We start from the raw sequence: 27,489 nt of genomic DNA on the forward strand, positions 1-27,489 counted from the left end.
TACAGTTAATTATAACGCGCAAAAGTAATTGTTGACAAACATATGTTTCGCCGTACTTACACAAATCCATTTTTACCCACTCTCGTGATAATTATTTTGCAATTTCTAGAGATCTCTATTGTGAACAAAACAAGCCCAAAATTATTAAAATCAGTTGAAAACAGCAGCGTTTAACCATTTTGAACATTTTAGCTACAAAACCTTTTTTCTAATTGTTAATATCTTTGCTTGAATTATTCGAATTAGTTTCAACTTATTTCTGTTACATCGAATCGTTGGAGATTTTTGAAACGATTTTTTTTCTCTTTTCTTAACTGTGGATTCAGACGGTGGGTGGGTCCCATTCATCTTGAGCACCTAAAGCGATTGCGAACCCCCTTCACGAAAAAAAAATCCTCAATTTGGGTGTAAATTCGTACTCCTCAACTTTTTTCTTAAAGGAATTTAGCGTTATCTATGAGTTTGGGGTACGAATTGACTCCCAAATTTAGGATTTTTCCGTTAAAGCATAGTCCCGGAAAAAAACGAAGTCGCCATTTGAGCTGCCTATTGGAAAATGTTCTAATGACGTCAAAGCCTGATTGTGGGCGCCATTTCAACGCCACATAACCTAAGTCATCGATTTTAATGGAAGCAAATCGTAATTCCTGGGGTTTAAAATTGCTCAAGTCATATAAATTAACGAAACATAATCAAAAACATACCCGTTCTACTATCCACACGTTAAAAAACACGGTCAACGGTCAGTTGTCAGGCTTGTTGCGTTAGTTTTATTTTTTTCCCACCAGATGACGCCTCGCAAAGTGACAATCCCAATATCCACCATTTCATCGTCAGCCTTGTTCTAAGCTCCGGCTCGTTTTCTGCCCAGGTTACAGGAGCCAGACTACGAGATGTACGAAAATGGCCCCGCGACGCCGAGGTCGCCGAGTCGGATGCAGCACCAGAGTGCCAGGGCGGCTGATCATCCGTCGTACCAGAACACCGCCTACACCGGAAGTGACGCTGAACCCGACGGACCGACGCTCAGCAGCGCGCCAAGCAGCGCCTATTATAGCGATCTTAGCTCAAATTCGGCGAACCAAAATATTCCCGCCGTCGCAACGACGACAAATATTCATATCGGTCAGCAGCAGGGGCTCGAACCTGCCCCGACGTACAGACTGGCTGCCATCAACGAGACGACAGTGCCATCCGACTACATATAGAGAAAGAGTGAAAACTTTCTCACGCGAGGCTGCGAAGACTCAACGCAAAACAAACGGATAGATGAATTCGGGGTTCGTACGCACAGGGAAAACTCAGGGAATTTCGAAAAAGGAACTCGTTCTTACGCAAAGTACCGACGATCTTTAAAAAAAAACTAACTGCACTTAAAATTTTCCTTCATCGTACCGCTTCATACGTTGTATGTATGTTACTTAATACCAAACCTTCTTTGTTTTTTTTTCTTACGGAAAATTGCACGCTGTCTTTTGTTAATTAATAGTCAGACAGTAAGTTAGCTACTAGGTGATATTGAAGGTATTGGTATTAATGTGTTAAAAAAAATTGTCAATAATCTGTGGCATGTTTCATGAAAGGTTACTGGAAAAATTCTATTTTCACTCTGGAATACCTGGCAAAGTCGGCGGATTTCAGATTCCAAAAAGCGTACGGACCCTGATGATCTACGGAACGAACTGCGTTTCCTTTAGCAATGTTCAAACAAATTTTAGATCCCTTTTACAAATTATGTGATGATGTTATCACCTGATATACGTAGGATTCACTGCTGATAATCGGACTTCAATGTGGTTGTATCCATATACAAGTACAGTAGCACACAACAATATTTTGACAAAGATAGTAATTGAGTAGGTTATAAACAAATGTAAAATAGAAAACAAATGTAAAATGAATAATTATTTTATCGAGAGAAATTCGATGTTCTATGTAATTGCAAAAGAATTAAGTCTCGTTCGCTAAAAAGTAAAGTTAAAATGAAGATAAACGATGATGGATCAAAATAATAACGAATTTCATATTGTCTGAAGACTTTTGAGTGCTAGTGTACCGAAATGTTGTGTCATAGTTTAATTTTGGGTTAAATTCAAAAATCGTCTTATCCGTCCTAATAAAAAGAGGTTCTAAACTTCCCAACAAGCTTCATTCATTCGATCTTGATCTTGGGGTATACATTTAATAACAGTCGGCAATTCGTCCTGCGTTATCGCGATTTGAATATATAATTTGGCTACCCAAATGTGGCTACCCGAACAAAAAAAACTGTGCAATTTAGAAAAATTTTCTGGCATACCAGGCCGAATTGCAAAATTCCCAAGGATCTGAGAATTCGAAACGTTACGACAAAATAGACGTACAAGTAAATTCGAAGTTGAACGGATCGAAAATTCCATCCAAATAATTCTAAAATTCCAATACCTCGACATCAAAAGTTTGACGCCTAAATTTAAAGTTAAAATGAGTCACAAGCATCCTCGGCATCGTTTCTGTGCAACGGATTTGTACTAAATCGTGAAACTAAGATTCTGTAATGCCAATTGAAAAAGCTTTCTCGTCCATAGACGATAAATTAAAGAATCTGCCTACATTTACGCGAAGTAATAGCTAAACAACTAATTTTGGTAACCCACTACATATGAAAGGAAAAAAATGACCATACCCTCGATTTACGCAGTCTGCAGTTTCCGGCACTTCGTGCCTGCCAGCACATTCGTTAATCCGTGATCCGATCTATCCATCTATAGTGATAGTTTGAGTAGAGCTTATGCTATTTTTCTGCTTATCATCCATCCCTCTTACGGGGTCCCCTCTATTAACCACCACAACCACTACTTTATACAGATGGCTATACGAAAAAATTTTACTAGCAGGTGTTTCGTATTTACAGGCTCGATGCCGTCTGAACTGCGCCAGGAAGTCGAATCATGTGTTATGCATGCAAATTTCAACCCTTCTCGCGATTAAATACTTTTTTTTTTTTTGTTTTTGTACCTACTGGGATGAAAAATTCGGCCAAGTAATAGCATGGAGCCAAAAATGGAGGAATCGACCGACCAGTTCAAACTTAATCACAAAATTTAACGTACGCACGGCAAACTTCATAGAAATTCTTGAGACCTCATTTTTACGACCATTAGATTTTATAACTAAATACAACTTCCTGAGAGAACTGAACGGAGAATTCAATATACTTTTTTTTTTACAATTTTACTCACGAACTTCACTCTAAAGTATCTTCTGCGTTCACACCAATTCACTACTTCTTACGTGTATTATGGTACTATAAAAATTGACGAAAAAATCACTCAACTACAGACAGAAAAAACGAAAATCTGCTCGTGGAATATCCGTCTCTAGCAAGTTATATATCCACCATTTCGAATAACTTTCTGTGGGTTTGAAACTGCGTCGTGACGCCGAGACAGACTCGGTACTTCGAAAGGTCGTTTTTAAAAATCATTACGCTTCCACCCCGGCGGCTTGCTCTCGATATCCGTTAATTACCGCTCCGTGTTCGTTCCTGCGATACTCCAGCACAGTAGATACGTAATCAGTGATACCCGAAGGCATTAGAGGCCGGTCGATATACGCGCGTATAATACGAAAGGTAACTTAATTTATTACAAGGCGACGCGTAAGCGGCCGATCTGGTGCAGCAGGGCCAAGAGGATTCGGTTTAAGAAATCGCGGTGAATCCCCGCACACAATGCGTGCAGGAAATCGCGGTGCATGCGGCCTGCGACTTCTTCTTTTTTTCACTTTTCTCCATCAGTTCATACCCATACCTGTATACGGTGTATACTTATACTTACCGTTCCTCGAGAGCGGCATATACGAAGCAATAATTAATTGCTCCCTTGCAGCTACTCCTGTAACCGCAGCAGCTAACTCTTGCGCTTTTTTTTTCCCGCAGGGCTGAGCACAATGTGCGGGGGCTTCTGTGCCGCGTTATTTTTCCGTAAAAAAATTTAAGTTCCGCGCCGCTGCTCGTGTCTTCGGCAGCTACCCTCCGCCAACCAAGAACATCTCAGAAGACGCGACGCGAAGCAACGCGAATTCCGATTATTTCCACAATATATCGAGACCAGGCAGGCAGGCTGGCATTGTAGCCACGGGAATTCGTTTAATTCACGGTTAATTGGGAGTTTTGTCATTATCCGGTATGTGTCTCTGTGTAGGTATCGTGCCGATTCAACAGCAGCGAACCGCGGCAACTTCGTACTAGGCATTTGATAATTGAGGACGTCTACCTTTGCCGATTGATTACTATCGACCGTTGTACTCGATTATTGTGGGTGTACGTTACATGTGGCGAGACGATATCGGGCAGCAAGGGATTTAATACAGTTCTGTATTGTGAAATTGATGAGCTTTTGATATACATTGCGCCGTTCGTGCTAATTTTTAATCATTCAGTTTGAAAGATAGATTAATTTTTCAGTAGGGATGGTCTTCCGAAATGGTTGTCTTGAAAGAATTTCTTCTTCTGAACTGTTTCGAGGTTTACTATGTTATCATGATTCAATTAATAAAATTCACCCCATGACCGATGAAAGATTTAAATAACCCTTTTCTTTCAATCGACAATTGATTCTTTTACCCCAAAAATATTCCATCCTTACATCACTCGAGTCAATTTTTTATAATCAATAAGTTTATAAAACTTTGCTAGTTCGATGTACGAAGATTAGAACGATCGATACACTCGCAGTTCATGTTATATCGTAAGCGTCGTATAATTTTAAAAATGGGAAAACAGCAATCTCAACTTCTGTCTGCAGAACTTGATCAAGAGCTTACGTTACCCATTTATATCAGAACCATTAATTCATTGCTACATGCACCTTACAAGACGATAAAAAAAAATTTTAATTAAAAAAAAAATACAAACATTTGTAGAAGTTTTCGCAAATTCTAATCGGTAAAAAAATGTTCAATCCGTGGCGTGAGTAGAAACGAAGGTGGCCTTGTTAGATATGTAAAAGTATTATAGGATGTGTGCTCGCTTATGGGACGGACACAGGGAGGGAATAAAAGGAGGAGGCCTCGCCTCTTCGCCTGGACTGTGTTCGCGGCAGGGTATATAAATTATACATGTAAATATACGGGCGGCCGGCTGAGAGATCGAACCGAGAGATATCGAGATATGTGTTGGCGACCCTGTCCCTTTCCTCCCTTCCTCGCAAGCCCCCCGAACCGGGTAGGTACGTACGAAAAACACACCGACGGAGACAAGCGACGGAACGGTGAACGCACAAGGTTCGCCGCAACACGTGGGTAGGAGTCACAGACCGTGAATGCATGTACCTACCTTCGGCTCGAAGAAGGCTAAACTCGAGGGGCCATTCGCTTGGAAATCAGATGAATGATTCCGGTTCGTTGGTAACATTCGTTTCGAACGTTTTTTTATTGATTTCTTACAACGTAGCAAGTGATTTTGGCCCAATTCCAGTGTTCCCAGCGATATTCATTGAGCTTTGATGATTTTCGAATTTTCTGTGCAATCTTCAATGACTTCCGTAATAGGTAGAATCAAAGAAAATCACGACAAATCACTGGAACTTGCCTGGCGATGAGAATGAATGATTTCAACTCATTGACATTAATTTCGAGCGATTTTTATTAATTTCTTACAACGTAGCAAGTGATTTTAGCCCAATTCCAGCGTTCCCAGCGATATTCATTGAGCTTTGATGATTTTCGAATGTTCTGTGCAATCTTCAATGACTTCCGTAATAGGTAGAATCACAGAAAATCACAACAAGTCACTGGAACTTGTCTGACGCTGGGAAATCATTGGAAATGAAATTAATTATTCCAATTAATTAACATTGATTTCGAGCAATTTGTGTTGACTTCTTACAACGTAGGAAGTAATTTTAACCCATTTCCGGTGTTCCAAGCGATGTTCATTGACCTCTAATGATTTCTAATGTTCTACGTAATCTTCAATGACTTCCGTAATATGTACAATCGTACTAAATCACAACGATCCACTGGAACTTGCGAGTTTAACGCTGGAAAATCATTGGAAATGAAATGTACGGTTCCAGTTTCTTGACACTGATTTAGAGCGATTTCTTACATCTTGTAATGTGATTTTTATTGTACCGAGCGACTGTCAATGATTTCCGAGTGTTCTACCCGATCGTATTGAAAAATGATTTCCGAAATGGATAGAATCATAGAAAATCACGAAAAATCAATGTTTATATAACCTAGAACCTTGAGTAATCACTGAATATAAATGGAAATTACTCGCTCAGCTAGAAATGAACGAAAGCATTTGATAACTAGAAAGCAGTATAATTTCAATGAATTGAAACCATCTCGTACCGCAAGACTTGAACAACGATTTTCATCATTTTCAACGTTGCCGAGCGATTTCGTCAGCGCTATCATGTGATTTCAAGTAATTCACAATGATTTCCAATGATTTAAATTATCTCGCGATCGCAGATTCCTCGTTGCTTTAAACAATATTTCATTCATTCGAAGTTCCGTTGATTTACAATTTTACTTCCAAGTGTAAATTTATGACTTCCTTGAACGAATGGCCTCTCGGCTAAACTCCCAAAGTACACCGAAACCCGAAACGCAGCAAGAACGAGACGCGCCCACGACAAAATTCCCCTGCGCCTTATGGTTATTCCCATAATCCATTTCTACGAATATGGTGCATGCATTATACGCTGCGATATCGGCGCTCGGAGATGTACACTGTAGATGAAATCCCCGAGATTACATTCGATTATTCAAAAATACAGTATCAGATTCAATCCCATCGAATATCTATAATCTAGGCGATAGGAAATACATCTTTAACAGGCGAGAAATCTCCACGAGGCTGATGAACTTTCATCCAAACGCGTTCGCGCGGGTAAAATTTCTATATCAGACGGTTTGAAAAAATGCTAAAGAATTTAGTTTCTTCGACAGAAGTTTATGAGAAATTAATATTTCAGAAAATTGGAGACATTTTCGGAACACATATGATCACCACTTGATATACTTGATCGCGGAAATTAGATTCTGAATGCCTAACTCTGAGGTATTTGAAAGAAGACCGAAAAAAAAGAATGAAAAAACTGTCCACCTGTAGGAAAAAAAAGAATAAAATAATAATGATTTTGCGTAAAAACTATTCAGAGGTTTGGATTTTGGAATTATGGTATAATGTGGCATCATCTGAAACGAAAAACGTATAAGAAGTATCCAGGAATTTCCTGAAAACTTGAACAATTATTTAGTAACATGATATTAACAACAGTTCAGATTTGAGGCTACTCCTTGAAAAAGTTATTCAATGTCCTGCCAAGTTTTAACTTCTATGTAAAACTCATCGTAATGGGCAGTAAAAATGTTAGTTAGTTTTTTGAAAGTAGAGTTTTTGCGTATATTCCTTTTTTGTATAGTCGAAATTAAAGGCGGAAAAAATAGTACATACAATTTTCATTCTCAGAGCCCCTACAGTGCTGTCGAAGAATTTCGTATTGAGATGGAATTCGAATGAATTTTTGCACCATAATCAATTCGACTTCTAGACTTTTCTTACTTATTTCCATTGTTACGTAGGAGAAATGGAAGTAGTTCACTCAAAATACAGCGGAATTATGGATTATATTCAATTTAATGTGTAACTAAATATTATTTCATAATATTTTATATAATTCCGTAATTTTTAGCGTTACCAATCGAGTGATACGTGAATCATTCTCCGAATTCCCGGGATACTTTTCAGCCTCACCTCCACCAATTTAATTAATATAATAACAATAATCACGGTCCATATCAAATAGAATAACTTGAAATTAAATGAAACAATTTGTAACTATCTGTTTCATCACAATCATGGCAACGATTTTTTTAATGATCAAACTCATAGCATTTGTTCCCCGATTTTAAGTGATTTCTCGATGACATGTACTAAAAAGTTGGAATTAAATTGGTGTTGGTGAGGTACAAAAGTTTCCCGTGAATTCGGAGAATGACCCATATATATATACTATATATTGTACACTGTATAGAATCGATTTACGTATATTATTTAAAAACGGTTTCAATGAGTAAATTATTTTCAATGAAAAACTGATTCAAGTGTAATTTTTTCTTTACGAGTAAAAGACTCAACGTACGACAACAGCGTATGAACGCGTATTAGATAGTAACAGAAGTATGAAAAGTGCACCGACAATCCTCCTCGAAACGCGTGCTTGGATATTGAAACGAAATGTATTTCACGCGTGGAGGAATCTAAGAGATGCGTGGTATTATCAGTGATTATTATTACATGTAATTCATAGAAGTAATAATAATATAATATTTTGTATAGCTCTATAGATAGGTTTGCTTCAAGTTTCGAAAGCGCGTAATATTTATATAAATATGTATAGGCATCTATCGAAGAATGGTTTTCTTACGTCGGACATGAGAAAGATCGCAGGCGATATTTAATCGCCGGATTTATTCTCTGCCTAACATCCATCGTAAAAAACAATTAACGCATCATTGTGTATATTGTATATAATACTTACACGGAAACGAAATTTCCATGCAACGACTGAAAACAAGTCCAAGTATCAATAATCAGGGTATACTGCGAATTCGCAAACCAAAATTCTTCGATTTTTTCTCAAAACTTTACAGTTTTTCAAGTTTCTAGCAGCCCTGATTAGAATTAATTCTTCAACGCTGGGCAACGGTTCTTCATTATTTCTACATCACATTCCAGTATAAATAATTTGGCAATTCTGAACTTTGACATGTGACGTGTAACACCCGGCGGAAATCCGTATTATGTATTATGTTTTGGTATAAAAAAAATTCTGTGAGAATTTACTTGTAACACGCTTGATGTTTTAATCTGAAATAAGTCTGATAACGAAAGTGTATATTTTTAACGTAAAGAGTCAATGATTGTAATGACATATTATATAGTGTTAACATTCAAATGATATATTATACGATATTGTAAATGAATGAAATCGTATTTGTACATATCGATAAAATAAAAAAAAATAAAAAAACCGTATCAAATCCTACGACGATATGATAATAATAAAGGTTAATTTTTACACGTATAGTTATATTATATGTTTTATATGTATTATGCATATGTAATATTTAAGTTTAGAAAACGAATAGTGTCCTGCTCCGGAAATAAAAGAAGAGAAGAAAAAAAAAAAAAAAACGAAACGTTCGTTAAACATATATTGAAAGTGATATTTGAATATACAGTTTGTACATGCATTTGCAACGCGGGTTGAACCACACGCCATAAAGATCTTGAAAACTTGTTTTGAAGAGTGCTCGACTACTATAATATTATGTATCCCACCTGGCGCATGACACGGTTCATTGTGTGTTCATAAATAATTCATTTACGAACATTCCATGTATTGTACAAAGAATAGACGATCGCGACTATAAAAAATATGTGATTTAATTATGTACATAAAATATGTATAATAGATTAGTAGTAGGCAACAGGTAGAAAATATCGTCCTATCAGCGTCCATGCGTAATATATCCTATGTAAAAATACGAGGTCTATACAAACTATTATTGTATCATACTGGACCTGCAAAAAAAAGTCACGTTACGCATTAACGGAAATTCACCAACGGATATTCGATAGTCTTCAACTTTTTCAATTTCATACTGTGTGAGACAATAAACGTAATGATTCGTGCACTAAACACGAAAATTATTATTCACGAGTATTCATTCTCTTCGACAAACCGATTAGACTAGTTAAATGCTCGATCAGTGTCACGAAAAGTATTCATTATAAATCTATACGTTGAACGGAGGAGAAAATAATTTCGTTTGAATAGTTCTGCCATCTTAGTTGTATGTTCAAGTCATTAACGTAATTCAATTATGATTTCTTGCATTCACGGAATAAACAAATGTACGGTTATATCCAAATTTATTTGATACGAAAATGACATGCTTACCTGATTAAACTAGTTCGCCGGTGAAAAACCCGCCCTATATTAAATCAATTTTTGATTACTTAGACTAAGTATCAACGTATTTCGCTTGGATTGTTATATCGTAATATATATGTATATGATCCATGACACTCTGTGTAAGGACAAGATTGAACGAACGTCGAAGGATAATGAAAAATTTTGCAATATATTTATTTAATTCTTTAGAAACTGACAAAGAGAATATGAAATGATGTGGGACAATAATAATAAACGTACTAATAATAAATAATAATAATAATAATATTAATAATAATAAAACCGTCACGGTCAACACCCACACGATTTACAAGTAATTAAAGCGAAAGAACTTTCATAATTTTCCGTTATTAATAACTATAAATGTAATTTATTTCATACAGCTCGTTGTAAAATACAGATGCGGTTAGATCTCTGGTAGCGCAAATGCAAATAAAAGTAAAAATTGTAAGACAACTTACTCTTAATAGAATGGATATGGGCGAGATGCACATTAAATACAAATGATTATAATGGTAAGAAGTCAAGAATAGGTCAAGCTTTGGGTCGCTGTTATGTTACCACAAGAAACACAGGGCAGTATTATAAGAGGTAAAACTCATTCAAGATTATTGAAACGAAGGCTGAATCAAAGCGATCGAAGACATTATATTCTAAAGAAACGGATATGTAACGTCAAAATATATCCGTCCTTTCAAGATACTAATTTCGCTTCATCATATAACGTACAGGTACAAGAATTATTTCACATTAATCTCAGATTTACAATAACAATGGGATTCAGAGAGACGTTTATACTTCGACGATCGTGTTGGACCAATTTTAATGTCGAGTTTTTTTTTTCTTAGTACATTACGCGGAAAGATAAAGGCCAATTGTCATTAATAAGTTATTTTTGAAAAACAGCATGCCGCTAATAATAAAATACATACCATGTCACACACACACGCGCACACACACAAACACACACTACACACACACGTCATGAAACAGGTATTACAGGCTTACTTATTTCACAAATATTTACAGTTATACATACATATGTACCCTATATATATGAAAAACCAAAGATACTAAGAAGAAAGTTCTTCTCTCTTTGGGTGGCGTGCAAGCAATAACAATTGCCGGAGCTCTTATGCTCACTGCCTGTATGTAATTTGTACATGATAACGGCGCGATTGAAAAAATACAGATCTAATGTACAAGTTCCAGAATGAATAACATTGAAGATTATAATATGTATATTACATTTCAGCCAGAACAACAAAAAAAAAAAATGTCGAGAGCTCAACTGCCATTTATGGTAAACGCCGATCAATAATTGGTACGCTGCTACAAACTCTAACAATCAAAAAAACTGAGAAGACGTAGAGAATCGGTGAGTATTAAGGAAAAGTGGCAAGTTCGTAGGATCAGAAGGTCAGATAATACAAATACAATCTCTGGAATCAGGCTATTTACTGCCAGAGCCACAAACAAGTAATAAATATGAACAATCACTAACATAACAATTGTGAGATTATGAAACACGGTGACTTTCGGGGAGCTTGCAAAGTTGTAATGATAGATGATTAGAAAACAAATATTTTTATTCGCATTTTTATCTTTTTTTTTTCTTTTTTTTTTTTTTACTAACAACTCATCACCGTCCTAAGAACTTTCCAAACCAGCATCATCAATACGTGAAGGTATTTTGTCGATTTATTAAATTGAATTTATCGCATCGTTGTGATAGGCATATTACTATACATAGTCCGTTCAATAATATTGAATTGAATTCGATAGCATCGACATAATAGGCTTACTATTATACATAGTCCGTTCAACTCTAACATCAGGAAAAAAGTAAATAATACCAATAGTAAAAATGTATATGAATGACAAAACTTGGATGTTAAACACTTTCAAGTATGAGACAAGTTTTTAAATGGTGATCTATATATATATATATAACAAATGCAAAACACGATCAAACTGCGGAACTGTAGTTCTAGCGACTTTTATTATACACATAGACCCACAATTTCGTATTAGAAAAAGTAATCGTATTATCGAATTTTTCCCTTGATATTAATCAGGTCTCTTAGGTACTGAACGGACTCTTGATATCGTGCTGAAACTGGGCACCAAAAATAAGTAAATCTGTTCAAACACGTTAGTTGAATCCTAGCTTACTGCAGCAGCGTATAATCAACACCAAATGCAGTTCGGGGATCATTTGGTGTCCAAATATATTTTTAGCGCTCGCTCTCGCCGCGGACTATAACTTGACGTCGACGAGAGTGACGTCAGACGCGAACTCTCTTTGCTTGCTATCTCCTTGAGCTCTTCGGAGCTCAACTGCTTAGGTTCTTCTCTGCTATCCCTGTAAAACATTACCATTTTTAGAATGTCTAAACGTTGATTCGTGTATGTATATACATCATACAAAAGGCTCTTTGTCAATTGGGCCACTTTTTCCAATAGCCAGTTCAATATTTTTTATACCTTTCGATATAAATCAGAACAACTTGAATAACTTGAACAGAAGAAAAATACCGATCCAAAGAGTACGTTTTAAATATTCTTTCTATATTTTATCATCATAAATTACTTAGAAATGAAAAAGTTAACAGATCAATAAAAAAAACTCTTCAAACTTGTTGATATAATTTTGCTGACCGTAATTTTTTTTATGGCACATAACTATGTAAATTTTCATTTCACAGCATAAATACTGGAATATTTCTGGAACTGGAGTATGAAATGGATAAAGTACTTTTTAAATCTTGTTAAAAAATAATCCTTCAGACAAACGTTTCAGTATAAAGTAATGTTCCAAAATTTTAGATTTTTCTGATATTGTGGATTTTTGAAGTATGTATTTTTAAAACGCTGGAGATATTTGTGATTTTATATCAGTTCCGCACAGCATTTTCAGTGTTCTGTTCATGAAATGTCATTAATTATAAGCGAAGTAAAATTCTACGTTCAGCTAAGTTCTGAAAACTAATTCAGCCCGCAAGAGTCATTTGTAAGTACGTATGTTGATAAATGAAATGGAATGCGGCTTACTTTCAATTGTATAAAATTCGAAACAGCGAAAAAGAACCATAGGTTACTTGCCGCGGAAAAACTCATGTTGACTTCATAAAGATTTTTCTAATAAAAAAATTTTTAAAATCAACAAACCTAAAGTAGACAACTGAGCCATCTTCAAGATTAAGTGGTAAGGTATCTATAGTTGTTGCTTGATGATTCCAGTTTAGTTCACTTTGCACCTGAAGTACAGAGATATCACAGGGAAATGCGTTTCTACCCTTGGCTACCTCTATGTACTGCGCCGGTATATCTGATATCGAGGATAACTAAAACATAGTGGGTAATATATTTCGTTAGGAACCATTGGCATTCGTAACAGAAATGCGAAAATTAATCACCAACTGATAATTTCAATCTTGTCTCACCTTTTCTTTCAGTTCTTCAATGGACTTTCCATTCATCGTGATTTCTTCGAATGGAGTTAGTTGCATTTGGGAAGGTGACCACTTCCTCACAAACAGAACAACCTGGTTGTAATCTTTGACTGTCTCCTTGTCAGGTAGTTCTTGTACGAATAATTCGCATTGTGTATATAAACGTAATACTTCGAACTTTTCTTCGTCTAAACATACTTTTGACGCTGTCTTGTAATTTTTCCTCCTCAAACGACACTTTTCGTACGGTATGTCAATATTATACTTTCTTTTTATTTCGGCTAGAATTTCCTTCTTTGCCTGACCAACTGTCATTTCATTAGATACTATCCAATCGCACAAAAATTTAAACGGCTAAAAAATAAAACAAGCATTAAACAATGGTTCGACAAGATGCATACTTCTCGTTCTCTTTTCCTCGTTAATGCAAAAAATTAAAACACAAACAAGTCCTATTAAATCATAAAATTACAAAAACAAACCTCAGTGGAATGAATAAGTAGCTGGAACAGCTTGACTTTGAACTCTCCGCTGCGTAAAGCACGTCCTAATTTCACACTGAGTCTCTCGCCGTCTTGATAACAACTTAATTGTTCAGTTAGTCTACTGCACTCTGTTTCCCCGGAGTCCGACGAGTGCCGGAAGACTTTGAAATACTCTACTGGAACACCCACGAGCGGCTCAAGGTCCTTCTTCAGGGTGCTCAACTGCATTCTCTTATCCACCAGTACTTTAAGTACTGTGAGGAAAATGAATGTCAAGCTTATTAAATCAGGTACACGAATAGCCCTATTCATCTTTCGCAATATATAAATGTCACAAGAAATTTCTTTATTCGAACAGTATCGAAGTTAGGCCGTATTTTACTCTAGAAATGTAATACCTACATTTTTGCGAATCTTCTGAGTGAGGAATAGCTTTGAAATAGTAATCAGATTCATCATCGATATCCCAATTTTCCATACGAGTCAATTTGGGTGGGGCGTAGTCAAAAACTATTCCTGAATTGGGGAATTGAGGTTCTACGCAATTAGTATAATCGGGAACATCCCCCATTAACGTTCGTTCACTATCACTCAGACTGCTATCCTCGCTGTTGCTCTGCTCAGGTGTATTCCAATCTTCGCCCTCTCCAAGCTGCGCAGACGTATTAGTCTTCGGAGGTGTTTCCTCGATTCCGCAACTGGGTTTGGTTTGTTCGTTGTTCTTTGTCATCATCGTCTTCATCATGTCACCAAGAGATGATTTTATCGGACCATTCGCTATCGATTTTTCTTGCCCCTTGCGTGTCTCCTCGAGGGATGGAATATTCAAATCGTCTAATGTTTCTAAATGAAATATTTATTCACAAAATAATGGCAACTTCATTCTTCCGTAAAAAATTCAATAAAAATGGTTAATCTTAGCTTACCTTTGCTTGTGTCAGGTAACAATACGCGAAGGGAGATGATGTACTCGAAATTTTCAATAATCTTTTGGAGTTTAGATTCGTGGAAAGGTTTCGTTTCGTCTGTGTCCAAAGCTGTGGCAACGAAAATTTTATTCGGACCATAAAATCCCTCAGATTGAAGCATATTGTCATCTTTATCTAGCAACCGGCTGTCCGAAGGATATTTTTGTAGGACTAATTTTATCTGCTTGGCATCCAATTTTAACAGTTTTGACAACTCGAGTTTGTATTCTCTGATGGTCTGAGTTAATAAACCTCGCACACTTATCGGACCGTCAACAACTTCTTCTTTATCAATATCAACAACAAATACTTTCGTTGCAACACCTGGAATAGAATAGAATCTCTTGAAATATTTTGGTTGAAAAAATGTAGTAGAAATAAAAGTCAAATATCTGATACATTGCATCTTCCTTTTATCTATCTTGTCAGAAAAACTCACCTCCTGGCAAATAAGTCTCAAACTGCTCGTCCTTCCGACGTATTTGAAGCAGGAGATCGAATCGGCTGTTATTACGCCAAATGTCACCGATCGGTTCCATCAACTCGGATCCTTCCCAGCTTCGTTCGATCAAATCTTCGTTATGATCGTAACTAACTAATCGACATTGATCTAGCTTTACTATTCCTTCTAAACCAAGCCTTCTGTGAGCCACCTCTGTCGTTTCTTGTAACGTTTCATCTTGCAATACGTAAAGTTTTGCATCTGTGAGCCTGCCCTCTTCCGGGTGATGACAATACACTTTAAGCTTGCACATAGACATCTGTTTTTCTCTGTTCTTTCGGTCGTTTTCTTCACTTTCTTTCATTTTCTTCAGAAGGTCCTGATTGAGATTTTGTAAATAAAAAGATTTCAACAACGTGATAATATTCTGCCAGTAACTAAAAATCTATTAGATTCACAATGTACCTGTATGTGTTTGGGAAAGTTTACTGCTTGCATCGGCAGCTTGTTACGATGTGGATCTATTTGTCTATACATAAGCATATAAGCATTTGTACTGCTGCTGTATGCTCCACTATAGTAAGCTCGAGTAGGTCCACCACCATATGTCTTTTGAATATCGTCATAAGTTATCTGCAAATAAATTAATCCGTGTATGTTATTAAGGAGGTATGTACGAGTACACAGCTCAAAATCTTGGTAGATTCTTGGACTTTGTACCTCGACAACTAATTATTCGATTTGATTTGGGTCTGTTTTCTTCAAAACTATTTAGATCAAGCTTCAATTCCATATTTTTTAAAATTTGGAGACACTATTCTTGAATTGTTCATTTTCTTTGCCGCGATCTAAGTTTTCTTATCATATCCTTAGTTACTTAAATAAAAAATTCGTAAATTTTGTACGACAAATATAACTTTTGTTAGAGAAAAAAAAAAATCGGATCGTAACAAAGAGGATAAATTATCTAATAATACTGTCTCCAAATTTTAAATCAATCATTCAAGCCGTTTTCGAGATATTGTGAGCATCTCAAAAAATGTCACGGAGCGAACTGGTTGGCGTTATTATCAATAACAATGATTCCTATTAATTGAGTCTAGTAAAGAAAATATGTGAATGAAGTTTGATCTACGCACTTTTGAAGAAAACAAATCCATATCGAATTGAATATTTGGTTGTCAGAGATACGAGATTGAAAAATTCACCAACTTTTTCAGCCGTCTACTCATATGTACCCTTTCAAACTAATCAAACGACACTACATAAAAATTAATGATATTGGCAAAAATATTTGATAAAACGAATAAGACCTGCTAACATACATCAATTGTTAACATTTTTATTTTGCCGTTTTGCTAGTCAAGATAATTTTCGTAATAAAATAAAGCTCTTACCCTCGTGACACTCTGATCATTAAAGCAAAACCATTCTTGAGTCATGAGATCTTTGATATACGCGTAGTAATGACCCCCGCTTGCACTCCCACTGTGAATCATGATGGAGAAGAGTTCGTACTGATATGGACCTTTATCAATTGCACGATTTCCAGAATTCTTTTCATTTTCATGATTGTGATTGCTGCAACTTGAGGTTGAGGGTCCATTGCTTACATCTATACCTGTCAACGTAAGAAGGTGAATATTATTTATCAAATTGAATGAATTGACATTTCGAAAAACAATTTAGGCAAAAATAGTTTACTTTTCGCAAGAATGGAAATAAAAAATGTATGATTTCATTTGTACCTTCATCATCATCTTGATCGTGATTTGTAGATTGATTAGTACTTGCACTGCTGTTATCACACGGGGGACATTCGTCGTCTAATGTTCCACTGTCTGTCGTTGAACTATCATCACACTTTACTCCAACGCCAATGTCCTCCTCTCTACCTGGAGACTCGTGAGCAGATGTTGATGCGACAAAGGAATTGAGATTTAAAACATCGGGAAACGTTACCCTGTTACATAAGTATATAAGCATTACATATTGTAGCAATATGTGACGATCGGTATAGCAGAGAACTGAAGACAAACAAAAAAAAGAGTTAAAGAAATCCAAATCTTAAGAAAGTCAATTCAAGACGAGACTTACTTATCATTCAGCTTGATTCTGTGGAGAGTATTGTAGTCAAAGTCAAATCGCTTCAAATGTAATGTAAGAAGGTACGGAAATTTTGAAAATTTCAACCCCTTATGTGCGTTACATTTTTTGTTACACTTTTCACAATGATACTGATTTGTCCCGTCCAGTGTTTCAGGTTGCACAAACGCTCGCAAGGCTTCCTCCTGTAGAAGAATCACAAATATTTTAATATAATGTGAATTGCCGTCCAAAACAATGATAGTACACTAAAAAATCTCCAGTATCGTGATTTTGTGGCCTGAAATTGAAGCATGCTCACCACGCTATTGTACGCGACATTGCTGCTGAATGGCCGAACAGGTAAAGGAATGTCCAGAAAAGTATCCTCTCTAGACTTTTCAGTACTACATTCTAGGCACTTTACATAGTCGATCATCTTTCCTGTTGAATAATGATCAGCGTGTCAGTGGTAAATATCATGTATAATTTTATTACAAAGGTATTCGTTGACTAAAAAGTATACCTTCGTAAAGCCTATTGATCAGGTCAGCCTGCTGTGTGTTTTTAAACTTCTGTTCCAGGGCATCAAACATCACTCGGCACAGCTCTTGTATATCGTGCTGTTGCCATGCTTCCGTTGAGTCCCAACCAAAGCTTTTCGTTAAAGAAGTAGTCTCCACTGCAGGCTTTGTTGACGTCTACTCGGCAGATGTAAATCATAGCATTAATGAAATTTGAAATACATAATTTTCTTTCGAACTATACAGAATATTCTAGAATATCTATTTGCATCCCTAATTTGTGATCTGATTTATGAAAACTGACCTGCAAATTTAGAAATAATTTCTGCAGTTGATATGGAATACTTTTGGCCTCATCTTTCTCTGAACCATCGACGTATTCCCAGTTGTACAAAGCATTCCTAAACTCTGGGGTCATGTAGAGGGCTTGCAAAAGGCTGTTTAGGTAACACGTCATTGCCTGATTCACCAGACCGACGTAACCTAGAAGATTACAGCTGTTTGGTCAAGTGAATTATTACAGAGGAGTCGTTTAATCAGTGTCTAATCATTTCGATATACAAAAGCAACTGGTAAAGTAAAGTTTGAACCAGTTTTTTAGAAAGCAAAGTTGATCAATGCTAACATTGAATAGTTTGCATAACGGAAAAGAGTTGTATGTAGTATATTATACTAGTTATAAAGGATTGTGAGCATTGAAGAACAAAATTTGAGAAAAACGTTACGGTCCAAGACAATTTTTCCAATCATATCATGTTGAATTTTTTACATGTAAATGAATAACTCATTGAAATGTTAGCATCATGCTGCATAATTGGCTTCATATATCTAAATTTGAGTAATTGTGTCTCCTATAACCGGATTACGAAATATATGCTGTCAAATGACGGAACAGGCAGGTTCAAAGTGTCATCCAAGTAAATGTACAGTCAAAATTAACATAGTAATACCTTGACTATTAACTTTCCCCCTTCTACGTCCTAGAAGAATGATCAAAATTCAAAATTACTAGATGAAAAATAAATTACAATGTAATTGATGATGATATTTGAAGTCTCTCTATCGAGCTCAAAGTCAACCACTTTCTCTGTATTGAAGCAGCAAAAACTGAAACGTCCGCTCTGTTTATCAATAAAATTTAATCAGAATATTGATAATCAGCCATATTTCGTGATAGAATAAAATGAGTTGAACGTGAAAAAAGCTTCCTTTCATTGCCTCGTTGCGACGAAATTTACTCTGAAGTATCGCGAGGTGCATCAAACTTACTAGTCTCAGGCTTGATGACACTTTTATGATTAAAAGTGAACTCCTGGATTTGTGACTGGAATGCTGGAGCTGGTCGGTTGTAATCTCCAGAGGATGGACTAAACAGTGGAGTCTTGATGGATGAAATAGTTCTGTTGGCCGCTGCATCCTTTGAAGTGTGGCGAGAAACGTCACTCACGACCAGTGTGTACTTTGTCTCGTTACTAAAATTCAATCCAATTTCCATCAGGTTTTTTTCCTTTACTTCGTTTAGCTCGACCTGTAGGTATAAAAAAAGAACATAAATTTACATATATTGGAGAGAAGTCAATTCACAGTATTCAAAGTTTTTGGTTCAAAGCGAAAAGAACACGGGTGAAAATAAACCGACTGACCACTTCACCACGTGCACTTTGTAGCACCAGCTCAAAGCTGTCCACATCGTAGGAATAATGTTGAGCTACATAGTTGAAGATATCAATAACTGTCGTCGATGGGTGAAGAGAAAGCTTAAACTTTGGCTGGGCATCTCGTGAAGTGCAATCACGAACTACGCACTCCACACCACAGTCTTCGACGGCACACACCATAGCCTGTGAATGTATAATATAGGTTTAGTCGCAGGCACATTTCGTGCGTTTATTCTTAGTTTCAATTTTACTCAACTTATGATATTACCGCAATGTTAGTCAGTGCGAAGTGAATTTGAAATCTACCACAAGCATTCGGCGGCACCTTGACTATTTCGTTATATTAAGTTACACGATAAAATGTATTTTTGTATGAAAATAAAAATAGATCTTTCTCGTATGCGAGGAATGAACACTTTCCAGTCTTTCTAAAGATTTTGAAACACGACTGGGTGGCAATTGATATACATAATTCAATATCACATTTTAACCAATAACCATTTCACTTAATTTAGGGTTAATCAAAGCAATACGTGTACCAGACAGAATAACTATTTGTTAAAACTGCAAACAAATTAGAACATAATTTTATCATCCAAGCAACATAATTAAAGTATTTCGTGAAAAAAAAAGATGATGAAGTAACTCTAATTAAACTGCGGACGTAAAATAACTATTTGCAGGAACAATGTGAAGTTATAAATTCCGGTTTAAATATAGAACTACTTCCCAAGACAACAAGTCGCAAGGATCACAATGCGGATGGGAACTTTCAAGTTTCTAAGAAAAGCACCGAAAGCACACAGTCGCATGTTTAACTGGCACAAACGAATAAATAGTTCACAATGATATTTACTGATTCTAAGATTAATTGGAAGAACTTATTAACAGATTTCAGGCAGACAAAATTTGGCAGCTCGCCATGGTGAAGGTAGAAAATCAGCGAGATCTGTGTGATGGAGTGGGATATCGCTGCTCTGCAGAGCAAGGTAGACTACAGGAGCCTATACACCCTGCAGCTATATTTAGCTGATCTAAACCAAGAGTTTGAAAATGGCTCTCTTCTCTGAGATCAGTACCACCTCCCCTTCACATATTTACACTGCGCATTGCTTTTACTCGCCTTCACAAGCACACTAATACCTAAGCCTCTCTTACACTGTTGTTGGATAGTTGTTTTTCGAGTTGTGTAATCGTCCTCATCGTCACCCCAAACTTTCCGCACTATGTATATTTATCTCGGCTAATATATATATTTCTGTACATACATATTGACGAGATAATTATCTGGGAATATGAGGGCAAACTGATTCGCAAAACCTGTGACGAGTCTTTGTTCATTTTGCATCAAATATTTTCATTAAAATCAATAAATCGGATGGAAAAGGAATATTATCGGTGGAAATGAAGAAGAATAAAACCTGTGCATGCATGTCAGTACCTGATATTTGCAATTTTTTTAAAGACAACAGGATGGTGCGAAATTCTGTTACAGAAGTTATCAGCCCTGGATACAGTGAAATCTGTTTTTTTTCTTCATATGCTATAGGTTCAAAATCACAACCGATGAACACAGACACATTACTGATTAATTACAAGGATGGTCAAATTGTGAAAAATACTACAGTGAAAATCAATTTAATAAACTATGTCTGCTACTAGTGGAGTCGGATCTGCATTTCCGAACTCGGAATTCGATATCTTGAAAATCATTGAGCCGGTTGGGCTCAAATTCATGGATTAACTGATTATCGGCATTATCTGAATACACTTACTGTAAACATGAGAATCTGATAATGTACGTCGGTTAGTGATAGATAAAATACCGAAGAGTTTTGATAAGATCGAATTTCAATATTTTGAAAATTCATATCTTACATATCTGTATTGATTCATTGAAATTATCTCATTCCTTTGCATATTCAAACTTCTGATGGAAGTGTTTTATAAACAAGCAACTTTTCTAAACTGTTAACTTTTCTTTCTAGTAAAGTACTCTGAATAAGAGACCCGTACTATAATTTGCTGAAGGGAGATTAGTTCATTTCGCCGTAAGTTTTCCTAACAACAAGTGATGACATAGAAACTGAAAAATCAAGTACTAGCATTTTAGAATAGTTAAATTGCTACATTGTCGTAGAAAAAGTGTAACAGAGGCATAAGCATATAACTATTTTCATGCAGATACGCTACAAGGATGGCCACAAAACTCAAGGCACCGATTTCCAGACTTTGCCAACACTCCGTCACAAAAATTAAATCCTCCTGTTACATAAAAAAATTTTGCACAAATTGTAAAATTACTTGATAAATTTCTGTTTTCAAGGTTTTCAAACCCTCTTAATATACGTTTTTGTTAATAATGTTTTCTTGACTCTTTTCTCAGTATAAAAACAGGAAATAATATCTGCTTTCTCAATTTTGTAATGCGAAATCATCTGTAGAAGCTTGTTGAAATCTAAATTTATGTAAATAATGTTTGAAAAACAGTATCAAGTGGTTATATTTTCTCTTAAACTGAATTTCAGTGGATTTAGTGGAAGTCTTGAGCAACTGGTCAATAGTGTAAATGAAATTTTCATTTCTTTTTCTTTTACGACATGTAAATAAGTATGGACGATGTGACAAGATTTTCAAATATCCCGTAGTTAATTACTACTTACATCAAAATCCACGGTCATCCTTGTGATGTAATAAATACGTCATATAGGTATCTACAATAAATTCGTACTATTGAATCATTAGGTACACAAAAATAGGTGATAACAAGCAAACGAAATATAGAAAACAAGTACAAAAATACATACTTCAATGTTTAATCACTCAAAAATCTAATCTTGAATTACATACCACCAAATAAATAGCCAAATAGTAACCATCAAATAAATGCACAGGACATTAAATGATTATGAAAAAGCAAAATTTCTAGGTCTCTTACTTCCAACACTCAACTCTGAAATCTAGGGACAATCATCGCAATTGGATACCTTTCGATGGCTATTCGAATCTCCTGTCTCGATCGACGGCAACAAAAGAATCTCGTCACATTGTTAACAGGTTATGGAGGAGAGTGAACATGCTTTACAGTGCTTAGTTTTACTGAAAAGGTTTCAAAGAAGGCAAATCTCACCTAGTCTTTCCTTTCTCTCTTGGTGATAGTGAAAATATTTGAATCGATTTCAACCTTTGGTAATGCGCTGAAGCTGCTTGAGATCTGTAGGAAGAGAAAAAAGAAAAAACCAACAAGGTTACGTCGAATGTATGTAGATATATACGTCATGGTAGTTGGCAAGTAGGGGCTGCTAATTTATTTTTACGTTAAGTGAATAAATAAATATTAAAAATAATGAAGGAAATCTGAAGGCGTAAGATCGGGGAGATTGCGTGCCAGTAGAACAAGTGAGCAAAAGTAGATTCGACGTTGTGAAGACGCCGGTATTTATATTCCTTCAAATCAAATTCCGTATAACTAGTCTTACGTAATTAGGCAGATGTTGTGAAAAAAAGATTACGTATTCGTACAGCAAGGTGAGTTTGAAAATGAAATGAAAAGAATTTGAGAAAAAAGAAAAGGAGGTAATAGAGTAACGAGAAAATGTTTATTACAAAGTTTCTCTCAAATGGCTGAACAACCGACGTCAGAAATATGCGTCCTGAACATGATTTTACCGTGAAGTTATGTAACTATTTAAAATGAGAAAATCTTTATACTCGGTAAAAATAATTGCGCAGTGAGTCCTATTGCGAGGAATACGTTTTTACGCTTGCACCGAGTATAAACTATCGTCAAAAAATCACTTACCGAATTCACTGACACATGTGTAGCAATCACGTTACGCCATATTTCTTTTTTTTTAATTTAATTTTTTCTTTTCATGGCCTAGCAAGTCCGTGGACCTAGCTTGGATCAAGCTACCACGGAACAAGCATTGACTACAAATTGTTGAGATAACCGCTTAGAGTCACGCTTTTTGAAGTTCGGCAAGATACTATGTGAAGTTAGCCGGCGATCTTTGAATTTGTTAAAAATGCATTGCGGGAACCTCTTAAATGATTCGCAGATATTGCAAAATCGCAGAATTTCCAAAGAATCCATGTGACAAATAACTTTGCGTAACCAGTCCGCGGGTAAGTGGGTCTCAGTGGGCCCTGGGTAGGCCCGGGGCCATAAGAAACCGTGTTGGTGATACGGTAGCTTTTTCATCGGCGAGAGCCATTTAGCACGCAATCCCGAAAGACACAAAACCCAGTTTTCAGTAATCGTCTAAGCACAAATGAGCCAGCCTTGGGTAATTCAAAAGTTCGTTCTGTTCACAAATAATTTACCAACTATATTTTATTACAATCAATTGTGGCTTATTATGACTTCGCAAAACATACGATTCCCAGAGAGCTCGATAGGAAAAAGTCGAAAGCCATGCAAAGCGTACATTTATAGAAGAAAATTAAAAATAGCAAGGATCATGGTGTTGACTTAAGAATATATTTGCAAGCGATGCAAAGTTTATGTAAAAACACTTCTTTGCAGCATAGTTGCGAGCGTACAACTCAATAAAAAGGGAAAGAACCCTGCATTCTGGTGTTGTAACATTCTAACGAGACGATCTTCTAACGATTATTCATATCCCGCAAGTTTTCCCTTACAACGTTCGAACAAAGTGTAAAGTTGTGAAAAAGAATATTATTGATTAAAAGTTGCAAGATGCAAACTGTAAAATTCTGAAAGTCCTAAAATTTAAGGTTGTCAAAAATTAGCGCCAATATTCGAAGTAGATTCAATGAGTGGCCAATCAACGTGGGTCATCGCGATACTCTACCTACAATTATTGGAGGCAGATTCGACCGCCATTAACCGCCATCGGTTGCTGACACTCAAGGATATTTAATTAACACAGGCTGTTAGCCAAATACCGATTGATGTTGAAAGACGCGTTGACTGTTTACCGATGAGATTAAGCAGATTGAGAAGATTTCCGATTTCCCGTTTGTTCTCACTAGGACACCGACCCTAACAGAACGGAGCGTAAATAAGTGAGCACTCCAAAGGAGTGAAACCAAGTCATAAGTCCTTTGGCAACATCGATGGTTCGGTAAAAAAGTATAAACGTGATATTTTTCCAATTACCTACTATGATCACCGCTTTTTTGTTGTTAATTTCAAGTTTCAACCATTGCTAATCCCGCATTGCACCTTCATCTCTTCTTCTAAATGTATAACCTGTCCGACTTCGTTAAAAATGGAAAACAGTGAGTTGATTTTTATCTTTCTCTTTCCGTTTCCAAGGAATAAGCCCTTTAAATTTACCGTTAACCGTTTACCCCACATCTGATACTGTTTTCTGCCTCATTTATATGCTTTAATTTGTTTCACCCTGTCTTGTCAGCAAACGATTAACCATCGATTAAATTACTATTCACAGACACAGTTGATCAAAAAATGGCAAAGATTTTGAGGAAACACTTGCACGCAGCTATCATTCAACATCGAGCTTGATGTACACTTATAATCCAATTCTTATTATTAATTGAATATTGATTATGTTAGATGAAGAAGAGATGGAGGTTCAAGAAGCAGATGAGCCAGTAATCCTGGCTCCTGATAATCGTGTCAACACTCCTATACGGGAAGTGGTACACATATCAGAACCAGAGACAGACCAAGAAGCTCAGGTTATTGAGCATAGTGAACCAATAACCTTTCGATCTGTACAAGGGGAAGAGAATGTACCAATTTTCCAAAAACCACAAGCAAACAACAATAACGAAGAGCTTCTCGAAATTGGTGAGTTATTTAGTAATATTCAAAGGTGCAGTAAGCACTTACATATTGTTTCATCATAGTATCAAGTCATGTTTCCTTTGACATCTCAAAGTCATATGAAATATTTGACATTGATTCAAGGTCCAGATAATTATAGCCCCTATTTGATGTTTCGGATTTCTTTGGGACCGTAATTGCTTCTTGCAAAACAAACTAGTATTAACAGTTACCGTTGATCTACCTAAGATAATTCAAATATATCTCGATGGACAAAACTCATTTCATAGGAAACAAAAGAAAAGACCCAGGCTCGGATGAGGAGGCAGACCTAGATTCGGGTCAATCATGTCCGATTTGCATGGATCTGTGGAACAACTCTGGAGAACATCGTCTCTGTTCTTTACGCTGTGGACACCTGTTTGGATATAGTTGTATTCAGCGTTGGTTACAAACTGGATGTAACGCAGGAGCGCGTCGATGTCCTCAGTGCAATCACAAGGCTTCGGCTAAGGATATACGCGTATTGTATGTCAAAAAGTTATCAGCAGTTGATACTAGTGAAGCGGACAAACTGAAAGTAGAATTAAGCAAAGTTACAGCAGAGAAAAGTCGGCTGCAGATGGAACTGGAAAGGTACATAATACGGCAGAAATTATTCGACCAACAGCTGGCTGGTATGAAGCAGCGAATATTAGAACTTGAAAGTCAGCAACTGCAAATGGGAAAGGAATATCAATCGAGCCTACAGCACTCAAATTCGCAACCAATGTTAAAGAAATTTCATCTTGAACGATCGATTGACATTTGTAAAGATGGCGGGTGCAGAGTTCTTGCCTATAATGCGTGGTACCAGACCTTAGTCATATCACAAAAATCCACAAATGCCTTATTTTCTGGGTATGGAATAAAAAAAATTGATTCCAGAGAATTTCGATCTCGACAATTCGTCTTCCTGCATTCTCAGGCCATCAGAGACGTGTCGTTCAATCCTTACATAAACGAAATACTCCTTAGTGTTGGATTCGACAAGTGTGCAAAGTTGATGGACATCCACAATAATACAGTGGTTCACAATTATCAGACGGATTCTCAGCTATGGAGCTGTTGTTGGGCCGGTAATAATCACAATGTCTTTTTGGCCGGTGCCCAAGACGGTTCTGTCAGACAATTCGATATTAGACAAACGGCTGGCCCAATCAGCAAAATAGACGGACCAGGAGACAGATCACCGGTCGTCGCTTTAGCAAAGGTTGCACCAGCTTACGACAGTGGAATACCGGCTGGAGGGTTCATAGCTTGTCGCCTGAATAGTTGTTTCGCATACGAAAGCAAAGATGCGGAGTTTGCAGGCAAGCAAATGTTTCTTGAAGGGCCGTTTGTGTCAGTTTGCTACGATTCCGAAAGCAAACATGTCGTGGTTTCGTCTCGCCCAAACCCCAGGCAACCGCAGGCAAGGCATACTGTTTGTACAATTGAAAAAGGTACCGAGGATATAATCGTTTGCAATATCGTTCACACTTTCCAAGGTGGAAATTCACAGAAATTACTTTCTAGACCGTGTCAGATAAAGACTGAAAATGACACGCTTCTAGCCGCTCATCAAGAAGCTACCAGCTCTATACCAATTTGGAGCATATCAACTGGTAAACAGATCTATAATCTTCCTGTTTCTGATCCTGTGATAGACTTCTGCGCCTTTAATACTAAAAACAATGACCTCTTTCTAGCAACGCTCTCTCAAAAGAAACTAAGGGCATATAAATATGGTAATTGATTATTTGTAAGATAAATGCATACAGACGTTGACGTCAAGTGTTATTAAGGAATAGCATGATGTGAAATCATAATCGAATGTGTTTTATTTACTAGTGAAATAGAAAGTGAAAGAAACTTGTTTAAACTATACAATATGTCATATACGTGTGTGTAATTAAATTTATGTGATACCGATTATTGTAGCGTAAGTATTTTGTATCGAATAAAAAAATTTTCTTTATAGATTAGGCACGTTTTTTAAGAGTGCTATAAGCCCTGTTTTTAAATATTGACCGAATAATTTTTTTACTTCCAGTAATTCAAAACTGTATACTATTTATATTTTTCCACGATCAAATCAAGGTGGATCAAATTT

The 27,489-nt window shown here is 36.4% G+C and overlaps 3 protein-coding genes across 11 annotated transcripts in view; 2 read left to right on the forward strand and 1 right to left on the reverse strand.

The window, feature by feature from the left end:
- The window catches only part of LOC107218576, a 77,691-nt gene extending 66,823 nt beyond the window's left edge, over window positions 1–10,868 (forward strand). The window contains exon 7 of the mRNA XM_046732335.1: window positions 872–10,868. Coding sequence (XP_046588291.1) covers window positions 872–1,208 — 337 coding nt within the window. The 3' untranslated portion in view covers window positions 1,209–10,868. The remainder of the gene's footprint in view (window positions 1–871) is intronic.
- A 795-nt stretch (window positions 10,869–11,663) lies between these two features.
- On the reverse strand, window positions 11,664–23,513 carry LOC107218584 (ubiquitin carboxyl-terminal hydrolase 47). Of its 6 annotated transcripts, none has more exons than XM_015656502.2 (19): window positions 23,400–23,513; window positions 22,728–22,811; window positions 22,261–22,311; window positions 19,583–19,780; window positions 19,209–19,467; window positions 18,244–18,422; window positions 17,942–18,116; window positions 17,738–17,859; window positions 17,428–17,621; window positions 17,079–17,293; window positions 16,728–16,951; window positions 15,796–15,963; window positions 15,328–15,709; window positions 14,847–15,212; window positions 14,323–14,763; window positions 13,918–14,174; window positions 13,427–13,789; window positions 13,152–13,327; window positions 11,664–12,345 (listed from the first exon to the last, which is right to left on the reverse strand). In XM_015656502.2, the coding sequence occupies exons 3-19, from the start codon at window positions 22,276–22,278 to the stop codon at window positions 12,195–12,197; spliced, it is 3,888 nt and encodes a 1,295-aa protein (XP_015511988.2). In that variant the 5' UTR covers window positions 22,279–22,311; window positions 22,728–22,811; window positions 23,400–23,513; the 3' UTR covers window positions 11,664–12,194. The 6 variants fall into 6 exon arrangements, with proteins under 6 accessions (XP_015511988.2, XP_046588282.1, XP_046588284.1 ...); XM_046732326.1 differs by lacking the exon at window positions 23,400–23,513 and adding an exon at window positions 23,204–23,221; XM_046732328.1 differs by lacking the exon at window positions 22,261–22,311.
- Window positions 22,991–27,455, forward strand: LOC107218575 (E3 ubiquitin-protein ligase RFWD3). 4 transcript variants are annotated; one of them, XM_046732334.1, is made up of 3 exons: window positions 22,991–23,125; window positions 25,143–25,379; window positions 25,646–27,455. In XM_046732334.1, exons 2-3 carry the CDS (start codon window positions 25,154–25,156, stop codon window positions 27,130–27,132), a joined length of 1,713 nt encoding a protein of 570 aa, XP_046588290.1. In that variant the 5' UTR covers window positions 22,991–23,125; window positions 25,143–25,153; the 3' UTR covers window positions 27,133–27,455. The 4 variants fall into 4 exon arrangements, with proteins under 4 accessions (XP_046588290.1, XP_046588287.1, XP_046588289.1 ...); XM_046732331.1 differs by lacking the exon at window positions 22,991–23,125 and adding an exon at window positions 23,482–24,695; XM_046732333.1 differs by lacking the exon at window positions 22,991–23,125 and adding an exon at window positions 23,482–24,687.
- The last annotated feature ends 34 nt before the right edge of the window (window positions 27,456–27,489 follow it).

Source organism: Neodiprion lecontei, chromosome 2 (assembly GCF_021901455.1).
Source record: "Neodiprion lecontei isolate iyNeoLeco1 chromosome 2, iyNeoLeco1.1, whole genome shotgun sequence".
Taxonomy (NCBI): Eukaryota; Metazoa; Arthropoda; class Insecta; order Hymenoptera; family Diprionidae; genus Neodiprion; species Neodiprion lecontei.

Coding starts and splice junctions, on each gene's coding strand:
- LOC107218575 (XM_015656489.2), top strand. Junction 25,380..25,645: donor CGAAGAGCTTCTCGAAATTG/GTGAGTTATTTA, acceptor CTCATTTCATAG/GAAACAAAAGAAAAGACCCA.
- LOC107218584 (XM_015656502.2), bottom strand. Junction 17,622..17,737: donor ATGTCGCGTACAATAGCGTG/GTGAGCATGCTT, acceptor ATTCTTCTACAG/GAGGAAGCCTTGCGAGCGTT. Junction 14,175..14,322: donor CTCAGAAGATTCGCAAAAAT/GTAGGTATTACA, acceptor TTTTCCTCACAG/TACTTAAAGTACTGGTGGAT.